The following is an 11,993-nucleotide window of genomic DNA, read 5'->3' on the forward strand; positions in this document are numbered from 1 at the left end:
AAAAACTATCAGAAACTCAGTAATCAATACCCACTAAGGTTACACGAAGTAGCATATACTCCGAGGTACGATAATCTAGCGCGAAAGGACAAGTTTTCGAAAAAGAATTTTCTTCCTCCTCCTAGGGTAGTCTCGGCCACTATTGGTAATTAGGTGGGTCGATTTTTCTTCGATCAAACTTGGTTCCTAGGTTATCATTAGTCGTAACTAAGGGTATTCTAAACTCGGAAAAATTATCGGATCAAAAACTGTCGCAGGGGTATTTTGGTCAATATTTTTGCTCAGAATTTCAAAACTGAAATTTCGAAAAGCAAATTGGATGGGGACGTCACCAACGAAGTTTATGACAACTAATCCTACTAGCACTAAGCTAAGGCGATAGTTTTCAGCCCAAAGGACGAAGCTTTGCCCCAAAATGGGTATTTTAAGCAGAATTGAAACTCGACGGTAGTTTTTCGAGAATCGGCGCAGTATTATTAGCTAAACATGCTCTTGGGCACGTAGGGAAGATGTTTAGAATCAAAAATGAAGTTATCAGGATAGTTTTGCAAAAACCTCAAAACTATGAGCACAGAAAGACATAGAGAAAAGCTACGGAAAAGACGATCAGAGGTAAGGATTAGCGACTATACCTCGATACCTTCAAGAAGCAACTGTAGGATCAACGATCAAGCAAGAAATGAAGAAAATCTCTTCTCCTCCTCCTCTTGTGAAACTCGCGGCCTTTGAAGAGAAAATGGGTAAGATTTTTGTGTTTTTTTCTCATTTCTTGGCTATATATAGAGGTTGGAAAAACGCGGGAAAATGAAAGTTTCGCGAATCTGATTTTTCCGGCTTCATTCTCCGTGAATTCTAAGATAGGTTTTGGCGACATAAATCCAAAACTCAAAAGAGGTTTCCTTGTATTTTAGGTGACTAATGCAAAGTCGGTGTAAAACTATTTTACCCGATAAGTTACTTTTTGCATCGAATGTCGGAATAGAAAACTTCCTTCTGAAGAAAGATTGAAATCATCAAGAGAAATGGGTGTATGCGTGTAGAATCTTCATTTGAAGCTCCGAATAGAAAAATTCTTCATTGTCGGTTGATTTTAGGGTTTTGAACAATCAGGGTTCTAGTTTCGGCAAACTTCCGAGGATTGGAATCGGACGTTCGTAGATTCTAGGGTTTCGTCTCGAAACGATTGTCGTATACGGAATAAGAGAAGTTCTAACATTTCTCTGAAGATTTTTGGAATTAATTTCCATCGTGACTTTAAGTGTAAACTAGCTATTTACTAGGGTTTCTGCCCTAGGTTTAAGCGTATAACGATCGTGCTATAACTTTTATCGACTTCGATACAATCCTTAGACTTTTCCTGAACTTTCTCCTTCATAAATTTATTTCATTTAGTAAACTCTTGTTCAGGTTTCCCTTCACGATACATCAAACCTAATCGTGAATAAGAATTTTATTCACTTGGTATAAACTTAAAAACTTGGGTCTTACAGTTCCAGTATGTGCACCCAGAAGATCAACAATCGACTTCTCAGTGATGATGATTCTTCTGCCAACAATGTAAGAGACCACCTGTGTGTCATCACAATCGGCGTGTTTCCAGAATTCCTTGACGAATTTCACATAAATTGGACCTCGAAGCCTGTTGAAGTATTCTTCCCAGCCTTGAACACGAACTTCAGGACGAAGATCATACCCATTAGCAGCTATATTGTCCAGGTCGAATCTCCATTCAGCAAGAACCTGGAGTTCTTCAGGAGCAAAGACACAATGAACGACACAACCCCGTTCGGCAATAGGGATCATCTTCCCTTGAGCTTGAGCTTGACCTTGAGTTTCAGGACCCGATTGACCTGTAGCTTGACCTACTACCATAACAGGAAATCTGGTTGCATCTGCAGTTTCATTTCTGTTGGGTCTCACCATCTTGAAGGCGGTTGAAGGTTTTGGGTAGAAAGGAAAAGGATGAATAGAGAGAGAGAGAGAGAGAGATCATGGGGATAAGGATTTTGAAAAGCGAAGAGAGAGAGAGAGAGTAAATCCGTAAGTGTAGGAGAACGTGTGTGTATAGTGGGTTTTTGAAAATAATCGTTGTTGATCAAAAAGCAAAGTAAAATCAACGGTTAAAAATTAAAGACATCATAGTAACAGTTAATACACATATCACACGAGGGAGAGAAGCACATCAACACTCATTACGACAGACTGTAAGGCCCTAAGTTCAATTTGGAACAATTTTATGAAAGTTTGAATAAAATTGAAGTTTTAGCTAATGTTTGATAACTGGCAGATTAGAACTGTCAACTTGTGTGAATTTTTAGAGGGTCTTATCGACTTCATTTGGGAAAACTTCCTTCATGAGAGTTGTAGCCCTTCAAGTCGAGACAATTCCCCAAGTGGTTTCGAGTCAATCCGATATCTGTAGCTTCAGATATCCCCGTTTTAGTGAGCAAAGGTCCAGCTGTCCAGACCTTACGAGCTCTAACTTAAAACTTTGGGCTAAAGCCTTGTTTAATGTGTTATTTGGGTTGGTTAGTGGGCTTATGAGATCATGATCAGGAGATTAAGAAGAGGCTAAGTGGGCCAAGTGACTTGGATGAGAAAGAAGGAGCTAGGGTTATGAAAACCCTAGCCCATTAGTGGTGATGCCGCGGCCTTGCAAGGAGAAAAGGGAGGAAGATTTTGACTTTTCTGAAGTAATGAGTGATTAATGCCAATTAAACCCTGTTCCCTCTGACCTAAACCAGCATTAAACCCAAAAACCACAACCCTAACCCACTTTTTCCCCTTGGCCGCCGGTTTTGTAAGTAAAAGGGAGAGAAAAACCAATTTTTCTTTCTTTCTTTCATACTTCAGAAAAACAGAAGCTAAGTCTCATACTTTTCACGTAAACACACCATCATCTCCTTCTACTATCTTGCTCCAAGGACCACCACCATCCAAGCCACCGCCGGCCACCATCACCACCCATAACACCTTGCGCGTGATGGAGGAGCTGCGAGAGGAAAGGGAGCCGCGTAGAGGGGGAGAAGAAGGACGTGGACAGCAAGCATTTTGATCTTGAATCTTCATCTTTTCTTCCTTTTCTGACCATTAACCCAAGGTAAGAACTGGTCTTAGGATCCTTTGGGTAGATTAGGAATGATTTCATGAGTTTTCTTGAAAATCTATGAACTTTGCTATGAAGGAAATTATGGTTATGTTTGGTTTGCTGAGAAGTTTGTTAAGAGGTTGTTGCTGTATTTCTCATGCGTGATACTATGCTTTGCTACTCTCTAATCATCATATGTGATATGGTTCTTGATGCCTTGAGATAATCACATGCTTACTTGCCAAAATTGCTATGCGAATTACATTGCTATACCATGTTGTTGGAGATGTGATTGAATTCTGAATTTTCATGTGAGCAAAGTACCTTTGGGGGCTGTTCTATGATGTTTATGATCAAAGGAAAGGAAAAGAAAATTTTTGAAAACCCCAAGGACTCTCCCTTGGTTGGCCGAGCCCTACTTGAGGGTTTTAGGGCCTTGTTTTCCTTTGTTTCGATGCATAAGCCTCATGACGCCTTGTTTCCTAATTTCTAAATGATATTTGTGTTGATTAGGTGTTGAGATCTTGATGCCATGATGATGTGCACTTTGTCAAGTTGTCTTGAAGAGTTCTTATTATATTATGGATATGAGCTGTGGTGAAAAGTGCTGAGTTTTTATGGAATGATTGGTTATTTGGGAATGTCCCATGGATGTGTGAATAAAGGGAATGGAAGAAAAAATTTACTTGAAAACCCTAGGGGCCTTTGAAGGCCTCGGCCAAGCCCTATTTCGTGGGGGTTTTGGTGATTCCTTTCCTTTGTTTGTTACACAAGCCATGGTGAACGTTCCTAGGTAACTTGTTAAGTAAGTTATGTGTGGTTGTGATTGTTTAGTGATATAGGTCGCTCACCTAGCCGTAATTCCCATGTTACCCTTGAGAATTTAATTGTGTTTGTGGAAGTGTAAACCTTGAGATGAGTAAGTAAAAGACATAAGTTGACTTGACCTAGAGCCTTAATCTTAAGAAGTGATTTGACTCGCTTGCAAGATGTTGTGAATAAACTTTTGGACATAGGTCTAGTGAGACTATGGACCATGAGAACGATGGTACCTTGCACGCGAGGGAGATTTTTGGGGTCGACTGCGGTCACCCGTGAACTTTGTGGGCCGTTGTGGCTCACGTGATTTGGTTGACTGCGGTCACCGTGAACTTTTGTGGATCATTGCGGCTCCACGTGATTTGGTTGACTGCGGTCACCGTGATAACCGTGCCTCTGCGGAAGCACGAAGATGGCCATGGAAGGTTTGGTGGGTTGTGTGAAGTGAGGAACCGATAGATGACTAACTAACATCTTAAACCCTAATGTGAAAGAGATAATTATTTTAATTGTGGAAGTTGCTTCATTATATCTATTGTATGATGTGTTTTCTTTTAGACCTGACCCTTGCTGTTTGTTTATGTGTTTATTTGGGGGGGGGGGGGGTAGATGGCGTCGACGACAACGACGTTCGTGCATCGCTGGATGCTGAGACTTGATGGGGAGCTAGACGATCGGGCCTGGAGAGCCGACTCCTCCGGGATCCGAAGAGTTTATGTCGGGGATGTTAGCTTTATAGGGATGGACCGGGACGGCAATATAGTGGAGGTTCGCACGGTTGAAGGGGGTATCCTTGACATGCCCTATCCACCTCCTAGGTTCCTTCTACCTGAGGTCGAGGGAGTCGGGGAGACACCTGCTGGGACTAAGCCCGAGACACCTGCTGAGTTCGTGCCCCAAGACGGGTCTGACACTTCGGTTACGGGACGACGACGCTATGGTGGAGGCGCCAGATTTATACACAACAACTTGGTGGGGCCGAGACCCAAAAAGAGAAGACAGGTGGTAGAAGATGGGAAGCCAAAGGATGAACCTGCCGAGCGACCGTGACACTGATGACTGGACTGGGAACCCTATGAGCGAGCGTTCTTTTGGAACTTCATTTTATTTTGTTGAGTTTTATGGGAACTTGAGTAACTGATGTAAACTGTTTACTTCCTCCGTGGTTTTTCCATACGTGGGTGTGGACACGGTTTTCTTTATTTACTTGCAGTTGATTTTATAACAGTTGATGTTCTATCCGTTTATGAGAGTAGCGCAAAACGTATTTCATTAACCCGTTGTTTATGGTTATGTTATGAATCAGAAAACACTAATGTGATTTCTAACAATGGTATTCAAGAGCTTTCAAAAGTGAAAACGATCTTTATCACCTATTCAAGAGTAATAAATGAATCGGCGAAAATTTGTGAAAAATTGGTTACTGTGTGACACTCGAGAAATCGAGGCGTTACATTGTGGTATCAGAGCTCCGGTTGAGAAACTAGAGCACTAAGGGTTTTGGGCACACGAGTTGGAACTCGTTGCTGTTTGTTTTGAAGAGTTCTAAGTTTTCCGCGGTGAGGTTGGGTAGGCTTGTGTGCTAAGATGGTTGTTTGATTGAGATTGTCTGAAGTTAGTACCATTGCCGTGGTACTTGGGGTAAGGTAGCTTAATTTTACTGTTGAAAGTTAATTGATATTGTGAGCACTGACGTTAGCTTGTGGTTCTATTTCAAGCAGGATGCCTCCAAGACAGGACCCCACTAATGTAACACCCCGATTTCGGTGGCGTCACTTTAGTAACCAAAATAAACTTAATGCGGAAAAACGTAAATATTTTTTTTTTTCGATAATAACTAAGACAAGACTGAATTAAATAAAACCCAACAATAACAATAATCAGAACTAATATACAATATATAAACAGCCCCCGCTGTAGTAGTAACCTCGTCACGAGTAAACCTCCAGTGACGGAAAGAAAAGTGTAACGCCCGAAGGCAAAAGGTACAATCCACAAGAAAAGTCAAGTGTCCGCAACACCATCCCTCAAAATTGAGAACAAGCTGGCCCATCGGCCTGAAGCAAGACCTCCTAAGTCCAACCAACTCTCTGTGATTCTCGTAAAGAACCACACAAAAAGCTATAGGTGGGAAACTACCCTGTCCCCAAAGAAAACAAATGATGTTCAGAGCTAAGACTCTACTCCTACACTAATCCCATCTCGAGGAGCTCACACCAGCACTAAACCTACATGCTAGCATGATCGTCGCCCGAATCTGAATCCAGAACGACCTAGTCTATGTACACCATCCGTCCTCCTCTCGCTACCGCGATGCGCTCCTGTTCCAGCATCTCCACTCTAGTTTCCCCCGAAGGGTGAACCGTCATGAACCAGCCCGCCAAAAACATCTGACAAAGGGCGTTTGTCCGCCAAAGCACACACAGAAGACGCGAGGGTCAACTCCAAGGAATTATGTAAATAATAGCACCAATAGATATAAATAAGATAATAGCCACTTAGGCTTATAACTAGGAATAACATCCTAGGGTTGCATATTTCCACAAAGAATATAACGACTGTAAATCACAGTTAACATGCATCAAGTAGAACTAACAAGTATCAAACACACTCATTAACTATGTCAGTATGCATGTTGCATGAAATGATATGCAGGTTAACCCAGTCAACCAATATGCAATCCGGAACGGATGGACATCAACGGATCAGCCCTTCACCAGCCACGGTGGTGCCATTTCGGCCCGCGTGCCTCTTACACCACACAAAGGTAGTCAGATCAGCCGTAACCCGTAGGTCTGCCATTTCGGTCTGCTACAAGAGACGTTTACAAACGCTCTTTCACGGAAATCCGGGTCTTATGACCATTTTGGAATCCGACGAGGTCCAGAGTACGTCCTGTGTTAATACCCCATTAATGTTGCATGAATGCAGGATGATTAGTCAACCAACGTCTCCGATCTCACTCGACACGTCGCCACGTGTTCTAGGTAAATTAAAGTTTCTAAAAGCTTACCCTAAGGTAAAGTCGATTCTGCGACAAAATACAATAATCATAAAATGAGTGCAACCACTCACGATGACTCTTCGGGTCATCAATGCTCTCACGAAGTCTCACGCTTCAGTGAAGTTTCATGCTCTCACAAGGTCTCACGCCTCAGTGGAGTTCCATGCTTTCCACAAGGTCTCACGCCTCAGTGGAGTATCCCGCATTCACAAGGTCTCACGCCTCAGTGAAGCTTCTTGCTGTTCACGAGGTCTCACGCCTCAGTGAAGATCCATGCTTTCCACAAGGTCTCACGCCTCAGTGGAGTATCACGCATTCACAAGGTCTCACGCCTCAGTGAAGCTTCTCGGCTCATCCCTTGGATGGCTAACAAACTGCTCAACGAGCGAAGGAGTACCAGCATACTCAGAACTTACCAAACTCCTCAACACTTGGATCCGACGACACTCCTCGCTTTTCCAAAACTATGATTTGACTTCCAATGCCTTCCTTCGAGGTTGTTATCATTACTTAAAGATTTTGAGGTTATTTAAGGTCTTATGAATTTTCTTTATAAAATAGATTCCATTTTGTCTTATCGCAAGTCTTATACATTTGCAGGATCTCCCAATCCCAAGTCGCTTCCAGAGAATGTCTCGATCCACTAAACAAAATTAAGGCCCGAACCTCGTTCGTCCTATCAAACTTTCTCAAAACTCTCGAAATAAAATCGGCATGACCTGCCCGCTATTCTCACCATTCAGAATCTCAGATTCCAGCACAGAGCATATTTAAATCATCACAATCAACAACATGTCATATATCAATAAATCGCATCATAAACACTTAGCACTTAGCATATAAAGCATGCACCACACATCCTAGATTACCCACATAGCACATAGCATGTAAGACAATCTCAAAAACATTCAGTAGATGAATCATCTACATTGTCAGCCGAAGCCTCAGAAAATATTTTCCAATCACACACAATTCCAGTGCATAAACAGTAAACAATGTCGAAACATCAACCCTAAGCATTAACTAGAGATTCAGTGAGAAGCCCTCACCTGAAGGTTCTCCAGTATGATCGTCAAGCGCTTCCTCGCACTCAAAGTGTTGTTCCTCAGAGAAATCCTCAAAAACACCTTTACAACAAAATCACAGAATACTATAAGAATCTATCGAAAACTAAGCTATCGATACATACTAAGGTTACTCGAAGTAATCTATACCCTAAGGTACGATAAACTAGCGCGAAAGGACAAGTTTTTGGAAAAGGAAATTTCCTCCTCCCCCTCTAATAGGCTCGGCCACTTTTCACAATTAAGGGGCTCGATTTTTCTTCGATCAAACTTGGTTCCTATGCTTTCATAAGCCGTAACTAAGGGTATTCTGAACTCGGAAAAATTATCGGATCAAAAACTGTCGCAGGGGTATTTTGGTCATGATTTTTAACTTAGGATTTTCAAAACTGAAATCCCAAAAATAAAATTTTGCAGGGACGTCACCAACGACGTTTATGACAACTAATCCTACTAGCACTAAGCTAAGGCGATAGTTTTCAGCCTAAAGGTTGAAGCTTTACTCCAAAAGTTCCAAAAATGGGTATTTAAGGCTAAAATTGATTCCGGCGGAATTCCGGCGACATAACGGAAAATCTAATCCGGCAGAAGTGATCTTGGGCACATATAGAAGAGGTTTAGAATCAGAAATGAAAGATTGAGGATAGTTTTGCAAAAACCTATAAACTATCCGCTCAGAAAACTCTACAGAAAAGCTATGGAAAAAGCGATCAGAGGTAAGGATTAGCGACTATACCTCGAAACCTTGAAGCAGCAACTGATTGATCGACGATCAAGCAAAGATTGAACAAAATCTTCTCCTCCTCCTCTCCTCTCAAACTCGCGGCCTTTGGGTGGGTTTTGGGTAGTTTGTTTTGATTTTTCTTCCTTTCTTTGCTATATATAGAAAATGGTAATTCGCGGGAAAATGAAAGTTTCGCGAATCTGATTTTTCCGGCATCATTCTCCATGAATTCTAAGATAGGTTTTGGCAAAGGAATTCCTAAGCTAAGAAGATGTCTCCTTGTATTTTTGGCAACTAATGCAAAGTCGGTGCAAAGTCGGTGTAAAACTATTTTACCCGATAAGTTGCTTTTTGCATCGAATGTCGGAATAGAGAACTTCCTTCGGAAGAAAGATTGAAATCATCAAGAGAAATGGGTGTACGCGTGTAGAATATTCATTTGAAGCTCTGAATAGATGAAGTCCCCATAGTCGGGTGATTCTAGGGTTTTGAAATACCAGGGATTCGGTTTCGGTAAACTTCCGATGATTGGAATCGGACGTTCGTAGATCCTAGAGTTTCGCCTCGAAACGATTGTGATATATGGAAAAAGAGAAGTTCTAACATTTCTCTGAAGATTTTTGGAATTAACTTCCGTCGTGCCTAAAAGTGAAAATCAGCTATATACTAGGGTTTCTGACCTAGGTTTAAGCGTATAACGATCGTGCTATAACTTTTATCGATCATGATGTAATCCTTTGACTTTTCCTGAACTTTCTCCTTCATAAATTTATTTCATTTGGTAAACTCTAGTTCAGGTTTCCCTTCACAATACATCAACCCTAATCGTAAATGGAAATCTCTTCCACTGATCCTAAGCTTAAAAACTTGGGTCTTACAACTAACGCTCTGTTGGCCCAGGCTATGGCCCAGCTGGCGCAGGTCGTCGCCCAGCAGGTCGCCGTTACTACTGCCCAGACTGCAGCCCAGGCTCAGCGAGAGGCAGAAGAGAATAATAGGAGAGCAGAGGAGGAAGCTCGGAGAGCTCAGCGAGGCGAGAGGGAATTGGCTCAAGATCAGATTCGCATGAGAACAGATTTCAACCGGCACGCACCGCCCAAGTTCCAGGGCGAAGCTGAACCCGAAAAGGCTGATCTATGGGTTCAGGAGATGGAGAAGATCTTTGAGGCACTCCATACCCCGGGTGCCGAGAAGGTCAACTTGGCCACTTTTATGCTGAAGGGTGATGCTGAGTACTGGTGGCGTAGTGCCAGACAGCTGATGACGGCCAACCATGAGGCCATCACTTGGGAGTCTTTCAGAAAGGCTTTCATGGATAAGTACTTCCCGGAAACAGCAAGGGAAGAAATGGAGAACAGGTTCCTCAGCTTGAGGCAAGGACCTACCTCTGTGGGAGAGTACGCTGCACGTTTGGAAGCCCTATCCAAACACTTTCGATTCTTCCAGAACCAGGTGGATGAGGCTTACCTATGCAACAGGTTCATGCGAGGGTTGAGGAAAGAAATTGAGAAGGCTGTGAGGCCTTTGGGAATCAGGGTCTACCAACAGCTAGTGGAGAAGGCCCGTGAAGTCGAGGCTATGGAAAACAGGCAGAGAGGCCGCCCAGAGAACGGAGGATCAGTACGCCCGGGACAGAATCAATCGGGGAGATACAGTGGGCAGAGATCAGTGGGGAAGTTTGACAAAGGCAAGGCGCCAATGAGAAAGCCGTACCAGCGCCCAGCCGCTCAAGGACCAAATGCTGTGAGGGGAGCAGCCCCTGTTTCAAAAGAGGACGTGACCTGCTACAAGTGTAATGAGAAGGGACACTATGCCAACGAGTGTGGCAAGGAGATTGTATGCTGGCGATGCCGAAAGCCAGGTCATGTGGAGAGGAATTGCCCGAGTGCGGCCAAGACCGAGCCAGTGCTGAATACTACCAGAGGGAGACGACCATCTGCTCCAGGTCGTGTCTTTGCTATTTCAGGAGAACAGGCTGCTATTACTGATGACCTTATCCAGGGTACGTGTCTTATTGCTGGAACATCACTAATGGTTTTATTTGATTCGGGTGCTACGCACTCATTCATTGCTGAGGATTGTGTGAAGAAGTTAGGGCAACCGACTGCTGACCTACCTTTCGATCTGGTGGTGACAACCCCTGCCGCTGATCGATTAGTTACACGCACGGCATGCTTACAATGTCTGTTGGTTTACGAGGATCGGAAGTTCCTTGCGAACCTCGTCTGTTTAGGGCTCAGGGAGCTGGATGTGATTTTGGGAATGGATTGGTTAGCGCAATATCGCGTGCTCTTAGATTGTGCTAACAAGGCGGTAGTATTCCCAGATCCCGGCGTTACGAATTACTTAAATTCGTACAACCTGGGGAAGGGTTCAACGGCGTATGTGAACTCTATCGTTGCCGAAGCAAAACATGATGGTGATGTGCGCAATATCTTGGTGGTACAGGAGTATGTCGATGTGTTTCCCGAAGATGTACCCGGTTTGCCACCAGTCAGAGAGACGGAGTTCTCTATTGACATTGTGCCCGGTACTGGACCAATATCAATGGCACCTTATCGTATGGCCACAACGGAGTTGGCAGTGTAACACCCCAATTTCCAGGTGTCACTTTAGTAACAAAAAATAACTCCACGCGATAAATAGGTAATTTTTTTTTTCCGTTTGATTCCTTTTAAATCAAGCAATAGAAAATAAAGACATAGCCCAACCACTAAGCTAACCAATATACATCAAATATAAACATGTACAGCCTCAGCTGCACTTCCACGTCACGCGCACTCGCAGTGACTCCAAAGCAGTGTGCCCCGTAGGCAAATATATACAGACCCAGAAGTGTAAGTGAGAAAAATTATAATTACAAACCACTAGGAGAAAGTCGGCCTCAAAATGGCCTAAGCAAAGACCCCTATGGTCCGACTGACTCACTGTGATCCCTCAGTAAGAGAACCACACAAAAGCCATGCGTCGGGAACCTACCCTGTCCCAAAAGCAAAACGAATCAGAGCTATTACAGTAACAACCAACTCAAAAGACTCTAACCACCCATATCCCACACTACTATCATCGACCCTCCCTCGATCAGGCATGTAGTCCGGGTCCTCGTCGAAAGCTTTAATAATAGTCATTTCGCTCCGGGTCTTTCCCGCACAACGAATCATCACGAACCGGCTGACGGACGCCTGGCAGCAGGCCGACCGCCCAAACACAAACATACAAACAAAGCCAAGGTGCTAGGGTCAACTTACAGAATACAATAGATATACAATCAACATGCGATAAAGGGGGTATATA

The 11,993-nt window shown here is 43.3% G+C and overlaps 1 protein-coding gene across 1 annotated transcript; it reads left to right on the forward strand.

The window, feature by feature from the left end:
* The first annotated feature begins 9,602 nt into the window (after window positions 1-9,602).
* Window positions 9,603-11,288, forward strand: LOC130736297 (uncharacterized). Its single transcript, XM_057588138.1, has one exon. The coding sequence runs from the start codon at window positions 9,603-9,605 to the stop codon at window positions 11,286-11,288; it is 1,686 nt and encodes a 561-aa protein (XP_057444121.1).
* Window positions 11,289-11,993: the final 705 nt, after the last annotated feature.

Source organism: Lotus japonicus, chromosome 2 (genome assembly GCF_012489685.1).
Source record: "Lotus japonicus ecotype B-129 chromosome 2, LjGifu_v1.2".
NCBI classification, from domain to species: Eukaryota; Viridiplantae; Streptophyta; class Magnoliopsida; order Fabales; family Fabaceae; genus Lotus; species Lotus japonicus.

Coding starts and splice junctions, on each gene's coding strand:
- LOC130736297 (XM_057588138.1), top strand. CDS start 9,603: ATGGCCCAGCTGGCGCAGGTCGTCGCCCAGCAGGTCGCCGTTACTACT.